The 24,358-nt window shown below is 54.1% G+C and overlaps 2 protein-coding genes across 3 annotated transcripts; both read right to left on the bottom strand.

Moving 5' to 3' along the window:
• Window positions 1–792: 792 nt before the first annotated feature.
• On the bottom strand, window positions 793–21,150 carry MEX3A (mex-3 RNA binding family member A). 2 transcript variants are annotated; one of them, XM_039368670.1, is made up of 3 exons: window positions 20,921–21,150; window positions 20,604–20,737; window positions 793–4,726 (listed from the first exon to the last, which is right to left on the bottom strand). In XM_039368670.1, exons 1-3 carry the CDS (start codon window positions 21,148–21,150, stop codon window positions 3,624–3,626), a joined length of 1,467 nt encoding a protein of 488 aa, XP_039224604.1. In that variant the 3' UTR covers window positions 793–3,623. The 2 variants fall into 2 exon arrangements, with proteins under 2 accessions (XP_039224604.1, XP_039224603.1); XM_039368669.1 differs by lacking the exons at window positions 20,604–20,737; window positions 20,921–21,150 and adding an exon at window positions 19,106–19,470.
• A 2-nt stretch (window positions 21,151–21,152) lies between these two features.
• On the bottom strand, window positions 21,153–22,783 carry LOC120319606 (splicing regulatory glutamine/lysine-rich protein 1-like). The gene is made up of 2 exons (XM_039368650.1): window positions 21,306–22,783; window positions 21,153–21,162 (listed from the first exon to the last, which is right to left on the bottom strand). Exons 1-2 carry the CDS (start codon window positions 22,208–22,210, stop codon window positions 21,153–21,155), a joined length of 915 nt encoding a protein of 304 aa, XP_039224584.1. The 5' UTR covers window positions 22,211–22,783.
• Between the last annotated feature and the right edge of the window lie 1,575 nt (window positions 22,784–24,358).

Here is a 24,358-nt window from a genome sequence, read left to right as displayed (position 1 = left end):
GGAGTTAAAATACTGCTATTAAACTAGAGGTGCTACATCAGGCTTTATATATAGAGAGAAACAACCTTTCCACCATATTCACCCATGATGAATATATTAGAATATTTTCCCTTTTGAAGAATAGATGTGAATATAAAATCCACCTGATTAAAACTGGAGGGGTAAGGAACCAGGCTGGTCTTACCCCTCAAAGATTATTGGAACTAAAAAAATGTTACTCTTTTTTTTAAAAAAATGAGAGGGGTAAGACCGGCGTGGTTCCTTACCCCTCCAGTTTTAATTAGGTGGATTTTATATTCACATCTATTCTTCAAAAGGGAAAATATTCTAATATATTCATCATGGGTGAATATGGTGGAAAGGTTGTTTCAACTTTCCATCTCATTCAGTCGATAATGGGGGAACTGGGGCTAATTCACCTACCCCTTCCATGCCCCCCGCCCCTTGTAAAAGGGCCAGAGCTCAATTCAGCCCCCACCCCAATATACAATTCCCCGCCAGCAAACCTCTTTTCCTCCCTCGCCTGGCATAAAGTAACCCAACATTGACCAAACATGTTCTCACGTGAATTACGAAACAGACTATACTCTGCCAAGAACCCCTAAACCCAAGAACCCCTGGAGAGCCCCAGCGTCACTTCCTGCCTTGCCCCAAAACTTCTACCCCTTTTATCTACATCAGCAGAAGCAGAGACCTGCCTTCCCCCATCCCCTGCCCCCAGAAAGGACCAAGTTTCCCCCTCTTCCCCTGCTCGGTGACCCTGCCCCACCTTTCTTCCATCTTCTCCTGGAATAGACATATCTGAATGCATGTTTATATTTATATCCCAGTAGAATAGATGTGAAGGGAGACTTTGTAGTATCCATGAGGGGTTTGCGGTGAAAATTAAAAGCATGAAGCCAGGGAATCGCTCAGTCTTTCTGGATCCCCCAAAGAAATGCATAGAAAGTTGCTTGACTGGTGTGCTGGGGTGGGGCACCTCCTCACCGCCCCCTGCAGTGGGGGCACTGCATCCGGGGAGCTGCAGACGGAGAGGGAGCAGCCCGGGGCCTTTGTTGACTCGGGGCCAACCGAGCCCCCTCGTGGTCCTCCCGATTCCCTGCTTGGCCAGAAAACACTTTCATGCTGCTGAATGACTGGGTGGGGCTGCTCCTTCTGGCCAGTGAGGAGGGGAGCCACCCTAGAGCGCTGGGACCTCTCTTGAGTAGCATGGGAATGAAGTGCCACTCATCCAGGATGTCATCACGTTCAGAGGAAACTGCAGTGCAGATTGAAGCCACGTTACCTTCCAGGACAGGTGTGAAGGCCCAGGTGAAGCTGACAGGTCCCCGTTCACTCAACATTGTTTTTGCATGCAGAACATCGGAGCGAGTGAGTGGGCATACTTCAGCTCGGCCCCGTCCTTCCACTCCTGCACAAGACCTGGATGTTCTCATCATAAAGAAGAAAAGCTGCCGCCGCCACCGCTGTGGCCCTTCCTCCCCAGGCCCTCCCCCTGAAAACAGATCCTGGCCAGATGACACCTTTGGCCCGAGGTTGGCCAGGCTGACCAAAAGCCAGGGCGGTGGGCATGCTCTGTGCTGAACAAGCATGGCTTGAGAAGGGATTTGGCATTGTGAGAAGTCAGCAGGGAGGTGTCAGAATCTCTGGAGGGGGCGGGAGTCCCGTGGGTCACAGTGGGGCTTCTTCTGTGGCCAAGGGAGGAAGCGTGGGGTGCATGCATAGCTGTGAGCATCTTCCCGAGGCAGAGCAAGCAGGATCGGCTACGCCAGAAAGGGGTGGGGCACGGCTGCAGGTGGTGGACCTGGCACTGTCCGTGAGGGCCTGAGGACTTTCTGGGACAAGTCAACAGAGGTCAGAGGGTGATATTTGGGACAGAGAAAAAGAAGAGATTTCCCCCAAGAACGTGACGTGGCGATGAAACAAAAGTCTTCCATAAAATGCACAAAGCAAAACCCAAAGCAGAATCTTTTGTCTTCTCAAACCATCTCTGAGCTTGCAAAGTTTCCTTCTGCAAACAAGTCCAAGAAGTTTAAGCAAATGTAACAGGAAATGGGCAGAAAAGGAATATATGTATGTGTGTTTGTGTGCGCGTGTGTGTTGTTTTGTTCCACCCCTTTGCATGTTTGGCATCCAGGTAGCAAGTTGAACAAATCTCACCAAGTGACGTGGCTGGAGGTGAATTCACAGAGAGAGCACAGCAGCTCCTCCAGGCCCAGAAGTTGAACCAAGTATCTGAGATCACAAAAGCAGCAGTCAAATGTCTTGAAATGATTAAGGATGTTCTGCAAGGCAATTCAACATTAGATTATTTTTTTCCTTTTTTTTGAGCATGTGTCTGCTTCATTCTGAAAAAAATAGAATATATAAAACTAGATAACCTCAGGAAGATCCAGATGAGGACAGTGAAAAGAGGTTTTGGTCCATAAAGAAATACTCTTTCTTTTTTAAAATCTTTTTACTTGATTTTGAGTAAGAAAAGTTTTGGTCCTTAGATAACAAAATTATATATGAACTTGTCAACTTGAATAGTTACTGGTGGGTTTTTTGTTTTTGTTTTTTGCATTGTATTGGGTTGTGGATTAAAATGGGGTTTTGTTGCCGGTATTGCATGATCATTTTCTTAGGTTTTAATGTGAAACTTGTTAAAATCAAGTGAGGAAAAAAGGAAGAAAAACACTTCTCTTTTGCATGGCTGTATCTTTGAAATTGCATCATGAAATGCAGGTTTATGGAGGTCAACCCTCACCCGACATTTGGGAGGGTTGATTTGCATGCGGGATTTTTGTTCTTTTTTGGAAATACCCTGTTAGTGACTCCTGATTCTTATTAGATGAATCCCTGCTTGGATAGAAAAAGAAAGATCAATGTTCAAAACCCTTTGCGGTGGCTCAGAAGACTCCAAATGAAAAGGTTAAAGTAGCCAGGAGGATTCACACCTCTTTCCTCATTTTCCCGGCCCAAATATTATTCATTTTCATTAAACTTTTCTTAGGAAAAAAAATAGAGGAAACAGAATATAAAGGTCTTTAGCTGCTTCTTTTCTTTTTCTTTTTAAATGCTGAGGTAATGCAGTTGTGCCCTCGTTTGATCATCTTCCCAGAGGCTTCTCTCTTGTTTATTCCTTCCTCCTGTCCTCCTGATTGAGTTCCTTCCAAAGCTGTTGTCCGCCAGGCCGGCCAAGATCTTCCGGCCATGTTGTGGCCACGACCGGAGCTGGGTTGTTGGGGAGAAGAGGAGCAGCAGCCCCCGAGGAGAAGTTTCTCGATCACCAGGAGATGCCACAGATCCACCAGGACAGCCCCCCTCCAGCCCCCCCAAGACCATCTTGAGAAAGAATTCACCACCAAAAATCAGCACCACCAATCACTGCGTATCAAATCGCCTGCCCAAATATTTATAGATTCTCCAGTTAAATCATATCCGTCATCTTCGTCATCATCACCACTATCATTATTTTCTTTAAAAATAACATACATTGCTCCTAAAATAGTTTCTTTCCTCTTTAAACTAATGTTCGTTTCTCTCCTGTGTTTGTTCCTGCTTCTGATGTCCTTCTGTCTGTCTTGTCTCTTGCTCGCTCTCCTTCCTGTTTGCCAGGGTTTCCGCAGCTGCTGCTGGTTTTAAGAAAATATCCTAATGGCCTGAGTCGCTGCCGCGTGGCAGACCGGGCACTCGGGGTCGGTCCGCTCGCAGATCCGCACGGCACACTCCATGCAGAAGAGGTTGTGGCCGCAGGGCACAAGGGCCGCCGTTACCTCGCTTTCGAAGCACACCATGCACTCCCGGCTGCTCGAGAGGGATGTCCGGGTGGCAGTGGAAGCACCCAATTTGGAGAACCCTTGCAGGGGCTCCCCCTGAGACCGTCTCGGAAGCCCAGAGAGGGGAGGCTCTTGGATGGATGATGAGGGAGAGCGGTGCGAATTGGGGTGGAGGGTGCCGGCATTGCCCGAGCGCTGTTTGGAGAACAGCACGGAAACCGGATTGGTGTTTTCCTGGCCAGCCCACAGAGGCGCTCCTGACTCGGGGACCCCATAATACAGGTCTTGCTTGTTGACCCCGTAGTTAGGGAAGAGGTAACTGTAATTGAAATCGTTTTGGTCGTTCAGCCGGGGCGTCTCATAGGCAGGGTCCAAGGAGCAGTCGCCGATGCACCCGAGGCTGTTCTGGCGGAAGGTGGAGAGGGGTTTGCAACCTGGGGCAGGAGTGTGGACCCGCCAGGCCTCCGAGTAGCGGTTTTCCATGCCTGAGTCAGGACTGCTGGACAGGAAGTCATTCTCGTTGTTGTATTCTAGGATTTTGCCTGTCCGGACAGCGATGTGGGTTTCAATTTCCTCTCGGGCTCGCTCCACATTGCCGGGGGCCCCAGTGATCTCAAAGACGGGGTCCCGGTCGCGGCTGGGTGTGATGATGTAGGTGTTGGTTTGCTGCTGGATCCGCTTGATGGTGGCTCCTTTGGGCCCCACAACTAAGCCCACCACACGATAGGGGACCCGGACCCGGATGGTGACCTGCCCAGGCAAGGTGGGGGCGCTGCCGAAGGTGGGGCCAGCCTTGTTGCGGGAAGCGCGGATCATGGAGAAATGCTCAGCAGCCGAGATGATTTCCCTCCTGGCCATGGCGACGTCCTCCCGCCGCCCAGTCACCATGAAGACGGGCTCTTCACCACGGACCGGCGTCTTTATGTAAGTGTTGGTCTTGGCTCTCAGAGCTTTGATTTTGCAACCTTTGGAAAAAGAGAAGAAAGAAAGGAGAAAGAAAATTTAGTAGCTGGACCTGGATCTGAAGGACGCAGAGGACCCAGACGCCTCACGACACTTGGACCACTGAGGGAAAGTACTTATAAATGGCACATAAGGGGGCTAAAAGGGGAAGGCAGCAGCTCCCCCTCCCCCTCCTTTCTAATATCAACAGCAGTGTGACAATCACACACAGACACACAGATACACGCATTCTCTGGATGCCATTTATCTAGGACATTCTTTCTCAAACTTGGCCACTTTAAAATGGGTGGACTTCAACTCCCAGAATTCCCCAGCCAGCCATGCTAGAAACCGGAAGTAAATGCCAGTTTTCTGCAAAAACAGCATGAATTGCTGTCATCTGACCATGGGATGCTGGAAACGGTTATAAATGCAAAAAATTGCTAAGTGACCAGTCAGAAATTGAGGACTAACTCCTATTTTACTCTGCTCTGTTCTAAGTTCTATTTTGTTCTATGTTCTGTATTCTATCTTCTACTCCATGTTCCATATTCCACACTCCACTCCACTCCATTTTTCTTTATCAGACTTGTACGTTGCCTGCCTTCAAAGGAGACTCTATTATATTCTATTTTATTCTGTTTTTCTCTTCCATTCTGTTCCATTTCATTTATAACAATGCCTAACTCTGCTACTCTGCAACTCTGGGTGATATGCAAATAATCCCCGAGTTACGAATGTTCACTTAGCGAATGTTCAAAGTTACGCCATAAGCGCCCCCTAGTGTTTTTGAACAAATCCCGAAATTACAAATGTTGCAGCACCTTGGCAGTCATTCACACTTGTGTACAACCGCAGAGGCACTGCAATATTTGCCCTGCCTCTTCTCTTCCTCCTCCCCTTCCCCCTCTGGGGCTCCACAGGCAAGAGGCCTTGTGAAGATCTAGAGAGCCTTCAGTTTCTTGGCCTGTTTTGGTGCTTCAGGCCTTCGGTGCGTTTGCAGAGAATGGATGCCTAAAGTACCGAAGGATCACGTGAGATCAGTAGTGTGAGATCTCACCCTACTGATCTTGCACGATCTCACGGCATTTTAGGCCTCTGCTCTCTGCAAATGGAAGCCTGGAAGAGATCTGAGGCAAAAAGTTTTGCAAATGGAGGGAAAGCCTGAAACATCAAAGCCTTCCCTCCGTTTGCAAAGCCTCCTGCCATCTTTGCAAAAAGCCTTTGCTACCAAGGACGGAGGTCAAGAGGGATGCCCGCATCCTTCCGGGCCTCCGTTTATGGTGGAAGAGGCCTTTCCTCAAGGACTTTGCTGACAAGAGCAGACCCCCGCGTGCCTCAGGGCCTCCATCCTCATCAACAAAGGCCTCCTCAAGCTCTATGGAGCTCTTTATAGCAGCACCCCATAGGTGCATAAACACTTTTCAGCCAGAGGCCAAAAGCTTCTGGGGGCCATGATCTCGTGCAACTTGAGGCACCCATCCAGTTTTGCAGAGAGTGGGTGTCTCAAGTCCCGCGAGATCAGGGCAACTAGAAGTTTCCAGTCTGTGCGCAAAAAGTGTTTGCACGCCAACGGGAGGCTTGAAGCAATGTGATTTCGCTGCCCCAAACCTCCCTTCCGTGTGCAAACGCTTTTCCACCCCGAACCTGGAAGCCTTTGAAGGAGACCCCCCGAGGCTGCCCACTGCTCCAGAAGTCAGAGAAGCTGAGCAGGGCACACTTGTCCTGCTCTCCCTCTGCTCTCGCCACTCACCGGGAGCAGGCAAAGAAGCAGTGAGGCTGGACTGGAGACAGAACTTCACAAGTAAGTGACCCGGCACGGCAGGATGGGGGGTGGCGAGCAACTGTGGGGATCCCAGGGGAGGGACAATGAGGTATCTTAGTGGGATGGGGAAGGCCTTGGGTGGTCTGAAGCAGGTGGCCTGTTGCATCACTGCCCCCCCCCCCCCGCCCAAGGCCTTCCCCAGATAACTCATGTGCACTTATCAACCCGTGCATTCAATTGGTGAATGCATGGGCAAAAGGAGGGAGTGATGGCATTCAAGATACACGATTCACTCCTACGAATCCTCAGGTTATGAATAGAAAGGGAGGCTGCATTACATTCCTAATTCAAGGAGTACCTGTACAGTAAAAATAATCATAAAACACAATTAGGAATCCAAATATCTTGTAGGAAAACATTCTTGAAAAAGAATCAAACATGCTGCACCTGCCATCTTTTGTGAAGGTTTTGGGGGGCAGGGCAGGAGCCAGGGGTACCTTGGGAAAGCATTTCAGAGGGCAGATGCTGGCACAAAGAAGGCACACTTCCTAGGTCCCATCAAGAGATATTGCCTAAGGCAGTGTTCCTTAACCTCAGCAATTTTAAGACCGCTTGACTTCAACTCCCAGAATTCCCCAGCCAGCATGAAGTCTACCCGTTTTAAAGTTGCTTGGGTTGAGAACCCTGGCCCAAGGGGACGGTGTCTGGACTGTGCCAATTGTGCCCAGGCTGTGGAGAAACCAGGGAAGACCAATGATCTGCCATGAAGGCTTTGTAGGTGATCACCATAGCTTGAATTGTTCCTGCAAGATTTTGATGGCAACGGGCAGAGCAGAATTATTTGAGACGGGTTGCAGCTTCTGAGCAATCTTCAAGGAAGGGAAGCCATAAGTAAAGCACATTGCTGTAGCCCATGCCCAAGGTGACCAGCACAGGAGGGACTGTTGGAAAAGTAGTCAATTAGGAGGATCATTCCATTTTGGCATCCCAAGGCAAGAGCTGGAATTGAGGGCCACTGAGGGTCTGACACCCTGGCCTTCAGGATGAGGGCTGGAAAGAAAGTACCAGACCCATCTCCCTCCTGAATAGCCCATCCTCAGCTTCCCATTCTATCTTCCTCTGCTGGTCCCAGCCAAGAGGGAATTTCTGCCTTCTCACCCCAGTCATCAAGTGCCTCTCTGCCCACTTCAGTGCTCTCCCAGCCCTGGAAAATCCCAGACTTTCCACACTCCTCCCTTGCACACACCCCCAGCATGGCCCTTCTGGGCTGGAATCTCAACTCGGGGGGTAGCCAGAAGGGCATTAATTGGGGGGGGGAGCTGCCTGGGGCGCAGAGAGCCCTTTCTGCCAGAGACTAACCTCCCTCACTGGCTGCGTATTTGCAACAGGGCTGAGTGGATCCTGCCAACCCTCCGGGCGGCTTCCTTTGCACCCACCCTGGCCCAGCCCATCTGCTTCGGAAGCTGCCCTGGGCCGTCTCCACGCAGGTGAGCATCTACAGCTGCTTCACATCCCAAAACAGACGTAAAGACCTTGGAGAAAAGGCGGCTGCTTTAAGGGTTCAAAGAGAAGGGCTTCCTGCATGCTCCTGCATCCTCTTTCTCAAGGATTGGTCCAGTCCTCCTTGTTCAACTGGCTTTCGTAATTTGCTAGCATTTGGGGACCATTTTTGAGACAAAATCCCTCTGAGGACGCTGCCTTTCCTGGCTTGCTGGTCCTGCAAAGGTTCTCCCCACCCCCAGCTGGGAGAAGAGGGTCGTGGCGGTGCTGGCAGGAGCCGCGGAAAGATGGAGCTGACGGCAACAAAGGGGTCATGCAGACACGGAGACAAAGGAAGGGGGAGCCCAGGCAGGCAGCAGATGGAGGGAATCTAAATCAAGGCAGAAGCTTAACCAAGAACAAATGTCATTTCCACCAGCCTTGTGGTGAGGGGGGAGGGGACAGCCAGCAAGAACAGGGGCTGGGCTGGAGGGGGTGCCAGTGTGCCTGGAGGCAGGCCCCAAGGAGGAGAGTGGGCATCTGCAGCTCAGGGGAACCGGAGAAAGTCTGAAGAGGTCAGCAGCTCCTTCTCCAAACTGGGGGGGGGGAGACACCTGAACAGCTGAATCCTTGGCTGCAGCCTCTACTCGGAAGGGCACTGGGGAGGGAGGGGCTGCCCCTCATTCTCAGCAGGGATGATTCACCCAGGCTCCAGAGCCCTGGGAATAGCCCAAGGCTTCCTTCCCAGTTTCCAAGATGAGCTTCTTTGCTAAAGGGAAGTTAGCCCTTCTTGCCCGCCGGGCAAAACCGCTATGGGCCACCCCCACAGCCAGCCTGCTGGAGTCGGGTGCCTGGGATGGGCTGGTGGGAAGGGCACCATTTCTGGCATGATGGGCACCTTCTCAAGCAGGGCAGGGAAGCCACCCAGAGCCTTACGCTGCTTGGACAGGAAGTCCTTGAGTTACGACTAATGGAGCATGCCCGCTACAGCATAAGCTGTGACAATTGAAAAGTGGATTGTCCATGCAACCAACCCAATTTTACAACCATTTTTGCGGTGATCATTAAGTGAGCCCTTGTGCACTCTGGCACATTTTTGCTAAAAATAGAAGGCCATTTTTTGCAAAAATGTCATAAATCTTGGTCAAATGACCACGGGATGCTGCCAATGTCTAACTACAGGCTGGTTACCCAGCATCTGACATGTGGTCAAGTGACGGTGGGGGTGGGTGTACGGCCACTGGAACTTTGGAACCAGGTCATAAGGAAGGTCATAAAGACCTTTGGGAGGGGGTCCTTCATAACTTTGAACAGTGGTTAAGCAAGTCAAGACCATCCTTAGCAAGTACCACAACGAATGGAGGAGCACCTCGGAGGCCAGAAGAGCAAACCCTGCACGCTCAGGGATTGTCTAAACCTGCTTTGGCTGGAGGGGTGAAGAGAGGGGGCGCCAGGGGGAGAGGAGGGAGACCTTGAACACAGATGCCTCGGCCCTCCCCCTGCAAAGACGAGCTCTCCTGCAGATCATAACCCTGGAGGAAGAGCACCAGAAAAAGCACCAGAAAAAGGCCCTTCACAAAACGTCCCTTGCAGGGTCTCTGCACAGCACCAGGAGCCCTAATTTCCTCCGATTCTGGGCACCACAGTCCATGCCTCTCACCCTTAAGAACACACAGAACCTCAGAATTAAAATCCTCCTGGGTGCAGCTAACCCAGACACTGACAAACACACTGATAGCACCAAATAGCACCAAGCAGGCAGCTGCAACTATTTTATCAGCTGGCCCAGATGCATCTGGAGAGGAAGCCTTCCGCTGCATTTCCTTACTCTTTTAAGGAGGCTGGATTGTGGGAGTACAGAAAGTGGGGGAACTGCGTATGGTGGGGGGGGGTGATCCTGAGTGTAAGAAGAACACCCCGCTTTTAATCCACGACTTGTAGAATATGCACAGAGATATTCCTAAACCTTATTTTAAAAGTGCATCTGCCCGAAAGAAGACCACAAGTTGATAGTTATAACCAGATGGGCAGCTCAGTGAGACAGAACAAAGAGAAAAAGGTTTTCTTATTCAGAGAGATCCAGAATCTGGGTGTCCCAACAGAAAATATCCCGTCTCTTTCTAGAGAAAGCACAAGGGAGGGCCACGTCCTCCCCACTGAAAATCAGTAGGTGCAAAGGATTATGTGGCACCAGTAGAAAAGAATCTTTCTAGCTCGGGTGTGAACTGTGGGGGTCCCTGGTGCTCTCTGAGCTTGGTGGTCTTCTTGCAGACATTTCATAACCCAACTAGGGAACATCATCAGTGCTAGAAGAGAGAGGGGCTTATAGAGAGGAGGAGGAAGTCTGTAGGGTCCTCGGTGCTCTCCAAGCTTGGATGTTTTCTTGCAGCTGTTTCATGACCCAGCTGGGCAACATCAATGCCTCAGTAGCACTGATGATGTTGCCTAGTTTGGAAGTGAAACATCTGCAAGAAAACAACCAAGCCTGGAGAGCACCAAGGACCCCACAAGACTAGATGGGTTAGGCAAGAGACTGACGTGGGTGTGGGAGGTTCTCTGCCAAGTGGGGAGGAGGAGGAGTTGGAGGAGAAGGAGGCACAGAGGTCTCAGGGCCAAACATGCCAAAGCTGTCAGTTCGCCAACGAGTCAGTTGTGGTCAGGATTTCTCAACCTCAGCAACTTTAAAATGTGTGAACCCCAACGCCCAGACTTCCCTGCCACTGGAATGCTGGGAGTTGGAATCCACACACCTTGGACCTCTCTGAATAATGGCTGAGAAACCCTGAGCTCGTTGATGCGTAGTGTCAAGATTACAATCACGAAGAGATTTTTAAAAAATTATTTTAGTCATACGATTTTACATGGAAAACTTTTTGTGCATCGCCCAGCAATAAACCTGGAACAGAGGTAGCCCCAGGAAGATCCTGAGGAGCGCTCTCTGGCCTCCCTTTCGAGCAGCGTTACTCGTGAGGAACCACACCTTTCTATTGGGCCAGATGCCACCAGGTATCTGAGGTCCTAAATCTGGCTTTTGTTGCAGATCAGTTTATTTATTTATTTATGAGACTTATATACCGCTTTAAGTGCAAGCACTCTCTAAGCGGTGTACACCAGTAAGCAATGTGTATATATATTTACATTGCCCCCAACAATCTGGGTCCTCAAGTTTAATCCAAGTTTAATCCTTTTCTGATATCTGTGCGGAAAAGTGTCCCTTTGTGCTAGAGAAGAACAGCAAGAGGTACCAAAGAGGTGCCAAATCTGGACAACGACTATGGCAATGTTAAATGCAATCTTTTGTTTTTAAATAAGCAAAGATTTTTTTTTCCAAGTGGGCCAGCGAGCCATCAGAAGTGTGCCCCCACTCTGCTGCCTTTTCCAACTGAAATTGGCACCATCACCCCTGTAGGGCTGGCGGGCAGGCTTTCTCCAAGAATTGTGGGCAATCGGAGGGGATGCCCCACCCAGATGGGCTTTGAGAGATCTTTTCAAGATGCTCTCAGAAGGCAGGGAGGGGGGCTCACGCAGGGGGCAGGAGCAGCGGAAGGGGTCCTGAAACAGGCAGCAGCTGGCAAGGGAGGCCAACAGACCAGGTGCCCCCAATTTGCAACTGGAAGTCTCCCTGGGGCAGACACAATGCTGTGACCCTGGACCCCTTCGTGAGCTTTTCCCTGTGCTGCCTTGACCAAGAGCCACTGGAGGATAGCAAGGAAAACCAGCTGGTGGCACCCCTTCCACAGGAAGGCTTTATTTGGCTCCCGCTAATCCTAAAACACAAAGCCTTTTCTGTGTCTGAAGGCTTCCATTCTGGAGTTTTGCTCCTACATTTCAGCATCTTCCCTGTGAACCAGCCACATTTTTGGCCACGGTGCTTACACTTCAACATACATGAGCTAGCAAGAACCAGAAGTGTTGCCAGAAGCCGGCGGTGGCCAATGGGCCAATCAGCAAAAATGGACCACTAACACTGGCAAAATGGAACTAGCACGTCTTTTCCCCACTGCCTTCGTGCTGCCAGGCTTCGGAGTGTGGCTCTTTGAGATAATACAGAAATGCAATTCTGAGGGCACGTCCAGATCTATGCAGAATCGTGCCCTTCACTTCTGAAGGAAGCTAACAGTCTCAGGGGGCAAAGCGCCCAATTTGTAAAACATTTGCACGATAAAAATGGAGACTGTTGCCTCTGACAGGCTATTGAGTCAGCCTAGTAGCTGCTTCCCACTGTCCCTCTTTGCAAAGCCCCAAAAGTATTTTATTCCAGGGGTCCCAGGAGCCAAGAAATCGGAGGTTCCACTCTTGCTTGCCCCAAATCTCAGTTGCAGTTGCATTGGCCTCCCTTTGATTTAAGGCAGGGCCACGCTGACGTGGGGGGAGGGCAGGGGGACAGGTGGTGGTGGGGGCAGAGAATCCACTGTCTCACATCGCATACCTGGTTTGGCTCATCGCTGTATTCAGGAGCACAAAGCTTCCCCACCAAACTGGGCGCTTTAGCTGCCAACTTTCAGTGGTGTGATCCAGAGACTGCAAGAAAGGGACGGGGCTGCAGACCTCTGAAGGACTGACTCTCAGCCCCCCCCCCCCCGTTCCCTGCCCCCCCACCCAGAGTTGCACTAATAGTCCCAGGATGCCCACTCAGCAGCATTGCAGACCTCAGCCTGGCCCTTGCTCCTCACTGTGCATCTGCCTTCCTGGCCAGGAGGATCCATTCAGTGCTGGAAGGCTTCCCCCCCCCCCAGCCTTCCTGCTCTGGATCCCAATCCTGAACTTCTCTTCCCTCTTTGAAGAGCTCTTCCGTCTACAGAATGCAGAATAACAGAGTCAGAAGGGACCTTGGAGGCCATCTAGTCCAACCCCCTGCTCAAGCAGGACATGCTATACCATTCTAGACAAATGGCTGTCCAGCCTCTCCTTGAAAGCTTCCAGTGATGGAGCACCCACAACTTCTGCAGGGAAGCTGTTCCACTGGCTAATGGTTCTCCCTGTCAGGAAATTCTTCCTTACTTCTTCCACAGCTCTCACAGCCAACCCATCCATGGGGAACGCTGGCCTGATGGGGGCTGCCCGCTCAGTGGTGACAGCCAAGGGAAGGCGGAAGAGGCAGGTCTGGTCCTCGGCCTCCTCCAATGGCAGGGCAAGCAGGCCCAGGCAAGCAACCTCTCTCTGCTGGTGCCTTCCTGCCGGGCAGAGCAGCCAAGGCCACTGCCTCCCGTCCTGCACCCCCATCTCAGGCCTGAACCAGCCCCTTGGACAGCTCCTCTCGGCCATTCCTGTCGCTCACCCTTTTCAGTGCTGTTCCTGTTGCGATTGAAGCTGGATCCATGCCCAGAGGGAGACGGAGGACCTGGAGACCAGAGACCTGGCTGCAGGGCCTGGTTCACAGGACGGGGCCCAAGCAAGGTGGGCAGCTGTGCTCCATTCCGTTGTGTGAAGAGCGCCATCCTCTTTTAGCCAGGAGTGGAGCAGCTCATGTGAACACAGCAGTTCCCGGGCCCCAGGATAAAAACCCAGCCAGAAACTGAGCTGCAGATAGAAATCCAGACTGGGCTGAAGGCAGGCCGGGAGGAGGAACAGCCGGCACTGTGGAAGACTCTCGCGTGCAGGGGGTGGCCAGACGGGCGGGGGAAAGGCTCAGGAAGGGCCTACTGAGAGGTGTGGCAGCTGGAAGCACCAGAGCGGCATAGAGGCCTGGCTTGGCCGGGGTGTGTGTGTGTGTGTCACCCTGCCTTGCTCCAAGGAGGCCCTCAGCGCATGCTCCAAGGAAGAACATTGTTGGTGCATACAGACGTGGAAGGAGACCCAGCACGCCTCGTGGCACTAATCTCCCAATGCTAAGTCCTTTCCTGGTCACCAAGGGCCCCTCCCTACAGGCTGGCAAGGTAGGGGCCCATCACGCCCTCTGCCTTCGCTCCAGCCAGGGAGGCAGCAATGCTCACCCCACTCCCTCCTCCTCCTCCTCCTCACCCGGGGAGGACCACAGTGGTGCCGAAAGCCTTTCTCAGCTCTTGGACAGGCGGGCAGGCCGGCCGTGGATGGGACACAACCAAAGCATCTCCCAAGTTGGCACAACGCCTCTGTGGATCTCAAGGAGGCTCCAGAAGCTGAATGGGAACTGAGCAATGCCTGCTTTGGATCCTACGCAGATCCATTCGGTCATAGATGAGCAAGCCAACATTTCTGTTGCTAAGTGAGACATTTGTTAACTGAATTTTGCCCCAATTTACTGTCTTTCTGGCCACAGTTGTTAAGTTAATTACTGCAGTTATTAAAAACAGTTAAGTGAAATCTGGCTTCTCCACTGACTTTGCTTGTTCGAAGGTTGCAAAGGGGGATCACGTGACCCTGGGACACTGCGACCGTCATTAATAGGAGTCAATTGCCAAGCGTCTGAATTTTGATCACGTGACCATGGGGATGCTGCAACAGTTATAAAACCAGTCATTAGTCACTTTTTGCAGTGCCATTGTAACTTTGAATGGTCACTAAACAAAGCTGTACATCGAGGACTATCTGTGCATTTTGGGAAACTGGGACTCTGCATTAGCTGGTTGTGTGAAGTTTCTTTGCTGGCCCATTTACCTTACAAGGCTTCTGTTTCAAGGGAAAAGGGGGGAAGGGAAGGCTGCCCCAAAGACTTGGGGACAAGGCGGGCGTGGAGCTTGGAGAAAAGGCCAGAGGGGCATCTAATGCAGAGAGGATTCTGGGAGATGAAGTCCACGCATCTTGAAGTTGTCAAGGTTGAGAAAGATTCTGATCTCATCAATAAAGTCATCACCTGGATTTGGGGAAATGCAGCTTCTGTCTGTGATGATTATTTGAACATCTGACTCACCACTTCCGTTTTGTAATCACTGAGATAACCTCATCCACTCGCTCAGGAATTACAAATGCTGGGGGGGGGACGTTGGTTCAAGTCGAGCCCCCCCAGCTTCTAGAAAAGAGTGCTAAGCCCAGGGCATCCTCCTTTTCGGACGCTATCAGTCCTCCCGGTCCCAGAAAAGCCTCCGCAGCCACTAATAGCGTGAGAATTGCACTCTGCAGCTGCTCAGGAGCAGTATGTGTATCTGAGTAGTAGGAGGTAAAAGTGGTGAGGCCAAGAGCTTCAGCTAAGTCACCAGTTTTCTTGGAATCAGCCTGCCAGCCCTGTGCCTGTGAGAGGCAGATAATCCTCAGCCTCCATTTAATTTTGTTATTCCATGAGAGAAAGCTGTCTCTCTATTAACAGCACTGTCACCTTCAGGAGTGGACTATTAAGGGGGGCTGACAAAGACTCTTTTGTGTTAACTTGCAGCCCTGCAGGACAGTGGGTGGACCTGCCCCCCATCTCCATCATCCTTGTCTCCATCACCTCATCCATCTCCATAACTCCGCCTCAATTGTCCATCCTCTCCATCTTCTCCATCGTAATCCATCTCCATCATCTCATCTTCATCTCCATCTTCATTATCTGGCTACTTTTGCTGATTGCCAGCTGCCAGCAGTTCGATCCTGACCAGCTCAAGGTTGACTCCACTTTCCATCCTTCTGAGGTTGGAAAGGGGGGAGGCAATAGGCTGACTCTGTAAACCGCTTAGAGAGGGCTGTGAAGCACTGTGAAGTGGGATATAAGTCTAAGTGCTGCTGCTGTCTCCATTTCCATCCTCCCCATCTATCTTTATCTCCATCATCTTCATCTCTGTCCCCATCATCATCTTCACCTCCATCATACCCCCCCATTCCAGCCAGGAGGACAGCTGCAGCACAGAGGATGCTCCCCATCAGGTGAAGCCAGTGGTAGGATCCAAATAACAACCGGTTTTCTGTTTCCGGAAGTCCATTCTGGGCCTGGGCTACTGGTTCTGCCGAAGTGGTGCGAACCGTCTGAATCCCACCACTGGGTGAAGCCTCTCAACTCCAGCCTGCTGAGCAGAAGGTTCTGTGGATGCAGCTGTGGTTCCATGGGGCTTCATTCTCCTGTCAGGTTAATCAAAGTCTTTTTGAGCTTTGGCAGCTCTTGGGAGGCCCCCTCCCTTGATCCTGATGGGGCCTCCCATAGGGAGGTGAAGGCCCCACCTGAGAGAAGACCCTGCCATCAAAGGGGCACCACCCGTGTCCTCAGCAGGATCTCCTCTGGGTTCAGCACAAGGAGATTCAGACAGTCCGAGGGGAACCAGATCAAGCCTTTGGAAATGCATGGTTCAGCTGCCCTTCTGTCACCAGACGAGGGCCACTCTGCTGCACCCATCATCTACAGGCCCAGCCCAAAGAGAAGGGCCTGGTGATTCCCCAGCCAGGTGGCTCCCGCAACCACTCATCAAAAGGCATCGTGGGGCCTCTTTTCTTCCACAATGCATTTTGTTTTCAGGAAAAGAAGGAAGGTGGGAGAATTGCAAGGAAAGATTATGCAAAGTCCCAGAAAGGGGAGGGGAGGGGAGTCACCCGAGAGTCTGATCTGGAAGCCCCCCCAAGGCTGAGCCTGGGCCTGTTCCGAGGAGCGTTGTCAAGCACTGGGCATCCAGCTGCCCCTTCTTACCAGGCAATGACCAGATGCAGCTGGGTTCACACAATACGCTCAACCTTAAATGCAGGTTAACAAAAGACAGCATGGCGTGCTGTGCCCAAAGAGTTTGGTGGCTCCACTGTGCACGGGCTCCATGTTTTATTTATTGAATCGTCTGGCAGATATCTGCCCCTCTTTTCCTCTGTGACCTCCAACCCTCCCACCTCCCCTATTTTGCCCACAGCAGCAGAGGAAGTGCAGGGCCTTGATTTGCCCAGGGGGCTCCCACGGCTGAGAGAGGATCTGGACCCAGACCCCCCCCCCCGAGATCAGCACAAAATCCTCATCACCACGCCATATCCTGAACTCAGCCATTGGCTCAGCGAAACCAAGGTTGAAACGTTGCATTTCTCAATTGGCCATTGTTTTTCTCTTTTTTTTTTTCACCTTCTCCTGGTGTAGCAAATTTCCTGCTCTGTCGGTGAACCGTTAGGATGGAGCAAAGTAGAAGTGAGATTAATAATTAAATAATAATGAAAGCAATGGAGAGCTGGGCAGATGCTTGCCCTTAAAATACAAAGCTGTCCTGCCTCCTTCGCAAACTCTGCAGCGGAAGAGCCCAGACTCAGATTATTCCCCTCCACCATAAGCGGTTTTTCAGAAACACAGAATGCAAAGAGGTTTCAAGGAAATTGGTGGTTCTTATGCTACTTTTCCGGTCAACTGGATCCACTTTTCCACTCCTCTCCATACAAATCCAGGTGCACGAGAAAAGGACAGGTGTTTCACACTAAGCCTGGCCCCACTTTTTGGAAGCTGAACTCCATTTTTGTCTGCTGGGGTTGGAGGTCTTCCATTGCCTTCTTCCAGCGGGGGGGGGGGGGGAGGAGGAGAGGATGCCACTCAGGAGGGAGGCAAACCGAGTCTTTAATGTGCTCTTTATGCACCTGCAACTGACCTTTCCAATAGCACACCTTGTCACCCTCTTTGCCTTGCTGATGAAGAAAAGCACTTGCGCCAGAGAAGAAGGCGACAAGATTTAAACTGGAACTGCTTTCCTATAAAAGCTTATTTGTAAGCAAGCCGAAAGCATCTGCCTTTATTTCTTCCCAGGTTTTCTTGCCCTCAAGTTAAGTCAGGCCCCCACCCCTCCCTCCCTCCCTCCCTCCCTCCCCCTTCTCTGGATCCCTTCAAAATCTGGAGAAAGTCAACTGGGAAATAGGACTGGGTTCCGAGGAGGAGTGACCCCATGAATAGCACTAGAAATGCAAGGCGGGGGGGGGATGTCTATTTACAGCCATGTATTGAAAAAGGGCAAGCAGAACCGAATGTGTCACTTATCCAGGAGAGGCCAATGTCCTCTCAATGGCTTAAACCACAATAAATTTGCAAGGCTGAGATTCTCAGCATATCCTTTCATTTTTTTTGCACAGGCCATGAAGCAGGACCCCTTTCTGCCGTTCTCCCAAACTCAAAGAAGGCAAATGAAGTGGGACCCAGGCAGAGGCCGAGCTATCTGCCCTCCAGAGAAGGGATTCCCCCCCCCCACGAAGTCCCACCTGCAGGTCCCTCGGCCAACAATGGGGCAGAGAACCCTCTTTGTTGTGTGGAGGCAGCAGGAGTCCCTTTCAGAACCAGCCTTCCCGAAACTATGTGCGCTCCAAAGAGAGGCCAGGCCTTGTCAGGGGCTTCTCTGGTTTGGGGGTCATGCAAAATCGCCCCCTCGTTCCACGGAAAATTAAAGAAGCAAACAAGAAGCTACGAGGATGCAGTTGCACTGAGAATGCAGCCGTTACATATTTATATGAGCTGCAACCGGTGGGAGGAATTTCTCCACCCCCCCCCTCCATTCTTTCCTGCAGGCCCCACTGTCTGCCTCACAAACAGCCCCTTTGCCGAACGGGTGAGAGTCAGCAGGCAACCCAGCCTACGGAAAAGAAGCCTCTTTGGTCGTCCTGCACAAGGTTCCATTTCTGAGAGGGCTTAAAATGCGACTTCCTTTTGAAAATAATACGAAAATAACACAAGCAGAGAGACTTTCCATCCCCTCGCAAGAACCCAGCCTAATTAAACAAAGCGCAGACTGGCTTCCGCTGCAATGCACCTTCGGAGGGCTTTGCCTGCACCACCACTGTGGCGGAGGGCTTGGACAGGGGGGGATTTGGGTTGGTGGGCCAGTCTGGACAGCCAAAAAACGAGGGGAGGGGGAAGCACACACACACACACACACACACACACACACACACACAATGCACCGGGAAGAAAGACAGGCTCTTCTCTATATCTTTTTTTTTCCTTTCTTTTTCACAGCCTGTGAATGAACACTAAGTGATTTTAGGGCACACGAAGATATTTTTAATCCCCCCCCCCCTTTCTGGAGGATTTATAACCAGATTTGCTATGACACCTCAGAAAGGTGCTCCTGGGTGGGTGGGTGTGGAGGGTCCTCTCTGCTGCAAGAACACAGCTGGTGGGCCTCAAAGCCTCCATATCTTTTGTAGTAAAAAAAACCCCCACTGCTGGTTCCATTGTTCTAACTGGGGCTTCTGGATTCAAAAGTCAGACCTTTCCAACTTCACCCAAGTTCCTGTTCCACTACAGTCGGACCCCTGTCCTGAATCCGTTTCCCACTTCTGCCCAGAGCCCCAGCAAACGCCCACCCCTACACACACACACACACACCCCTTTCTTCCCGGCGCGGTATCAATATGGAGCCGCAGCGCATTTCCAAAGCTGTTCCTAGTCTCGAATGGGAGGGGGGGGAAACCATGTTTATTTACAGTAGCCATTATCTCCCCTCCTTTGAAGAATGGAACTTCAGCAGCGGCTGGCATTCTTTTCTGGAGGGTGGGGCGCCCCAAATATCACCCCCCCGCCGCCTCAGGTTGCTCTACACCGGACGACAAAGAAGAGGCTTGAAAACACCCATCGGGATGGAGGCAGCCCGGCAGCTGCCGCCCGTCCTTCCGCCAGAAGGGAGCGCCTCCCCCGAAGAAAGCAGCGCCGGGGACCGGAGGAGGCCGAGGCGGGGAGTCCGGAGTTCCGAGATCCCCCCCCCGCCCAGGTTCCGCTCCCGTTCGGCTGCTGCTCCCGGAGCCTCTGCCGGGTCCAGCGCTCGCCTCCTTCCCGCCCCCCCCCCCCGTCAGCCGCCGCCGCCGCCGCGCGAGAGAGACCGAGGCGAACCACGCCCCCTTTCGCGCCCAGAAAGGCACCCAACAAAAGAGGGGATGTTCTCGGCCTTTCCCACCGTCTCCCCGGCCCCGGCCCGGTGGAAAGCCCCACGCGAGGTTCTCCCCACTCCGAACGGAATGTTTACGGCAACCGGGGGGGGGGGCAGAGGGGGGTCTGCACACAATTAAAAGTAACCGGCGTGTTTCTGGCCAGGCTGAGCGCCGAAGCCGCGCGTTTCTTTCTCCGGAACATCCTCCCTTCCCTCCGGCCAAGCCGGGTCCCCGCTCCGGGGCCGAAGGCGCTTCCAGGCAGACAAAGAGGGGCAACTTTCCGGCCTCCCTCCTCCAACGCCCCCCCCCGGCCGGGCAGAGGGACCACCGCGGGCCCCGCTCCGGAAGGGCCCCTCCGCGCCCCCTGCACTGGCCGTCAGTCCCCTGCGGGGAGGGGCCCTCGGCGGGGGACAAAGCGCAGGGAGCTGCCGCGCGGGCGGCCGGGGACCCGCTTAACTTGGGGAGGGTAGCCAGGCCCTTCCCCGCCCGCCGCACCGGCAGCAACCAAGAGAGCCCCAAAGCGCCTCGGCGGGGCCGACGGCGGGCGACCGAGCGGGAGGTGGCCGCGTCGGGGAGTGTCCGACTTGGAGGACTAAAGGGCCGGCCGGCTCCGGTGGCGGGGCCGGGAGAGCGAGCGGGGAAGGCAAGTGCAGCCGCCCCCGACGCCGCGGCGGCCGGCCGGAGGACAAAGGCAGGAAGGCGGGAGCGCGGCTCAGCGGCCGCCGAGGAGAGCGAGCGACGCGGGACAAAGGGCGGCCGCGGCACCGGGCTGGAGGCAGGCGGAGGCGCGGCGGGCGGCGAGGGGGAGTGGCCCTCGGCCGAGCCAGCGCCGGAGAAGCGGAGCCGCGCCGCCCGCCCGGGCAGCGAGCGCGGAGCCGGGCAGCTGCGGAGACAATGGGCACCACGGGCGCCTCCCTCCCTCCCTTCCACCCTCCGTCCCCTCCGCGCCCCCGGCTCACCTTGCCTGCCCACGATCTCGGCCACGTGCTCCGAGCTGGGCACCGGGACGCACTCGGTGGTGTTGGAGCTGCTCTTCAGCCGCAGGTCGGCTTCCTTGTAGAGCACGCAGAGCTTGCCGGCCTCGGGGGCGCCGGGCGGCGGCGGGGGCGGCGGGGGCGGCGGCGGGATGGCCGCCCCCGAGGAGCCTTTGGGGGCCGGCGGCGGCGGGGGCTGCTGCGGCTGCTGGGCTGAGGCCGGCGGGGGCGGCAGCGGGGGCGGCGGCGGGGGCTGCTGGGGCTGCGGCGGCGGGGGGGGCTGCGGCGGCTGGCCGCCGCTGCTGTCGTCCGCCGCCCCGCCGCCCCCCAAGGCCGAGGCGGCGGCGGAGGGTGCGGCGGCGGCGGCGGCCGAAGGCTCCCCCAAGCCCAGCAAGCAGAGCTGGTCGAGGGCCAGCTGCAGCGCCCGGTCGTCCTCCAGCAGCGCCCGGTCCTTGCTGCTGCCCGGAAAGCAGCCCAGGTCCCCGAAGCCCCCGTTCCTTTCCATTATCCCTGACACTACCAGGCTAGGCATGGCTAACAAAGGCTGGGGAGAGAGGGGGGTGGGGGGGCGCGGCGGCGGGATGGCGATGATGGGGCTGCTCCTGCTTTCGCTGGGGCGGCTGCTGCTGCTGCTGCTGCTCCTGCCGCTGGTGGGCTGGGAGGGGAGGGGAGGGGGCTGGGCGGCGGGGGAGGAGGAGGAGGAGGGGAACAAAGAGCCTGCGAGGAAGAAGGGGCAGGCACAAAGAGGGGGAGCGAGGCGGCCGGGTGGGAAGAGCCGGAGACCCCCGCCCACCTCCCTTCTTTCCCTGCTGGCCGAGCCCCAGCTCCCCGCTCCTTTTGCCTCTGGCGGCTCGGCTCGGCTGTTCTCCTCGCCCGGTGCTGCCTGCGCTGAAACCTGATCTTCCTGCCCAACGTGGATCCAGCCGCACAAAGCTCTTCCGCGCGTCCGCCCGCTCTTTCTTTCTTTCTTTCTTTCTTTCTTTCTTTCTTTCTTTCTTTCTTTCTTTCTTTCTTTCTTTCTTTCTTTCTTTCTTTCTTTCTCTCTCTCTCTCTCTCTCTCGTCTCCTTCCTTCCTTTTCTTTCTTTTCTTCCTTCTTTCCTTTCCTGCTTTCTGCTCTCGCTGCTCTCCCAGACCCCGCCTGGCAGCGAAGGGGGTGTGGAGATGGAGACCTGGAAAGAGGAGAGCGAGAGCGCGCAGCAGAAGCGCGGAGGGGCGGGGAGACCGGGCAGAACCGAGGAGCGCCCGAGTCCGCCCGCCTTGGCCAGTCAACCACCCAGCCAGCCGGCAAGGACCGCCGACCCGAAAGGCTCCGGCCGCGGGAGGGGCGGGGGACGCCGGAGAGCTTCTTTTGTTTTAAATTCCCTGGCTGCAGCCCGGAGCTGACAGTCGGGAAGAGGCCCGGAGGCTGCTGGGGGATGTAGTTTCCAGGGCGGCTCACACACCCCCTCTTCGCTCTCCGGGCGCGAGGCGGGCCGGCGGGGCTGGCAGGCAGAGACCCGCATAAGGCGGGGAGGGGGCAGGCGTGCGCTCCGGCCCTGCCCCCCCTGCCAGCCGGAGCCTTCCGCGGGAGGGCAGGCGGGGCTGCGGGCATTTCCGGGCTCCCGAGCCCCCTCTCTCCGGCAGGGACCACCTCCCCGCGGAGCCCCAAGGACAGGTCGCCCAGGGCGGAACGAGGAGCCCCTCGCTCTGGCAGCGCGGCAGCAGTTGCGGGCCTCGGCGCAGGGCCCCGCCCGGCCTCCGCGTCCCGGGAGCGGCGGTGCCCTGCTCGGCCCGGGGCTCACGCGCCACTCGCGGAGAAAGGCCGGAAAGCCTTCGGCTGGCTGGCTCCGGCTTCGCCCCGCGCTCGGCCTGGGAGGCGGCGGGCGAGAGGCGCCTCGGAACGGATCCGCCGGCCCGCCCCTTCTTTGGGTAGAAGAGCCGCCGGCTGGGCCCGAAGCGAAGAGGCTGGGGGAGGGCGCTGGCCCCTCCGCCCTCGGGCTGTGCCCGGGAGGGATCTGCAGAGGCTCCGCGCGGGAGTCCCGGGGCCGAGCCGGGTGACCCTGTTTTACATACTGGAGGGTCCCCGTAAGGCTGACCTGAGCCTATTGGCAGGCAACCCAATGCAACCTACCAACAGGACGGTGTGGAAACAATGTGGAGTTGTCTGAGAAACTTGTATATTTGTTAAGGGAGACATCGAACATTTTTAAGTATGAAGATCATTGGACCAGAAGCCAATTTTTAAGTAAAACTGATCCTACCGCTGAGAAAAACAATTGCAGTTATTTTTGATGATAGTTCAGTCCCTTCGCCCTGAAATCTATCCTTCTGTTCAACAACTACTTAAGAATCGTCCCTGCTCAGTTAGGTTTCCCTTTGTTGCCCTTTGTGATATTCCACATTATGACCATTTGTTAATTCTGAGTCTAAAGTGCAGCCATTCAGGACCCAGAGATGCTAATTTTATCCCATGTCCACACTTAAGGTTCTGACTGCATCCCACTCAACACCAGGAGCTTCTACACCTGGTCATCTCTCTCTCACTCACACACACACACACAGAGAGAGAGAGAGAGAGAGAGAGAGAGAGAGAGAGAGAGAGAGAGAGCCATCATTTACTAGCAATGCCCATTCAATTCATCTTAGGAGAGAGAGGCCTATCGCTCAGCAGCACAGAAAGCCAAAACATCAGAGACTTATCAGCCAGCAGTTGCTTTGTGAATGGAGAGCATTCATAAAGTAATTAGCCTCCGTTCTGCCTTGCCACTCTCTGCCACCCTCATTCCTGTCACCAGGCACATATTTCCTTGTCATTTGGGGTACAAACCAGGCAGTGGCCCACCAAAGGCTCTCATAAAACTGGTGAAGGGTTTCAGGTGCCACAAAATCTCTGTTCTAGTTAAGCTGTCCAGAGTCATCTGTGCATGAGTTGGAGGTGTGTGTGAATATAAATTTGTTTAATAAATAAATAAACAGACCAACCTCCTTGGATGGATTGTTGCCTAGTCTGACCCACATTCATCCAAGGAACGTCTGCCTTGTAATAAGCCGTCTGGGTCAGCAAAGGGGCTACCAGGCCCTTTGGATTCTGGACTGAGTGGGTAAGGGTGCTTCATGATGCCACAGCACTGAGCCACCTTTCCTGGCCTGTTCAGACACCCAAAGTCTGCCTGCCCCACCTTCCCCCAGGTAGCTTGCCCAGGCCTTGTGATTTGAAAGTGGATTGCCCCTGGCTGGTCCTGTCACCTGAGGGTCCCCAACCCCTTAGCCTTGAGGAAACGATCCCGGGGACTAGAGAGAGAGAGAGACCCGTCCCTGTGGCTTTTTCCAACCTCTTGGGGATGGCCATTAGCTTCACGGAGGAGTTTCTCAACCATATTTTTTTCAACTGCTGTTTTTGTTTAATGGGACAGAAGTAAAGCGACTAAGCCTGTGGAAAAGGATCACGTAAAATGTCCATGAAATAAAATGTAGTTTTAGCCCAGGCACCCTTCTCCATTTGGCGAGTGGGGGTGGATATCCCTTGGATCCCCTCGGCCTCATTGGGGAATGCGGGCCTCCTGCTGGCCTCTGGCTCTCCCAGTTCCAGATTCGTGGTTTTTCTAAGGATTCACCCCCTCCCGCTCCCACTGAGGTCCGGAAGTCCCAATATTCTGGCCCAGCAAGTCCGGGGCAGGAGCCCATTTAGCGTCACCTGGCTGGGAAAGGCCCTCCTCTGCCTGGGAGTCGAGACCAGAGTTGGCTTCGCTCTAAGTCGTCT

Source organism: Crotalus tigris, unplaced genomic scaffold (assembly GCF_016545835.1).
Source record: "Crotalus tigris isolate CLP2741 ecotype Arizona unplaced genomic scaffold, ASM1654583v1 scf7180000020888.614114, whole genome shotgun sequence".
NCBI classification, from domain to species: domain Eukaryota; kingdom Metazoa; phylum Chordata; class Lepidosauria; order Squamata; family Viperidae; genus Crotalus; species Crotalus tigris.
The sequence above is the reverse complement of the archived record's forward strand: the minus strand, read 5'-3'. Positions and strand labels throughout refer to the sequence as shown.

Bases quoted from the DNA above. Each gene is read 5' to 3' on its own strand.
- MEX3A (XM_039368670.1), bottom strand. From the start codon at position 21,150: ATGCCTAGCCTGGTAGTGTCAGGGATAATGGAAAGGAACGGGGGCTTC. The intron at 20,738-20,920 runs CAGCGGCGGCCA...CCCGCCGCCGCC, and splicing joins GGCGGGGCGGCGGACGACAG to CGGCGCCCCCGAGGCCGGCA. The intron at 4,727-20,603 runs GTGAGCCGGGGG...CTTTTTCCAAAG, and splicing joins CGAGATCGTGGGCAGGCAAG to GTTGCAAAATCAAAGCTCTG.
- LOC120319606 (XM_039368650.1), bottom strand. From the start codon at position 22,210: ATGCCCGCAGCCCCGCCTGCCCTCCCGCGGAAGGCTCCGGCTGGCAGG.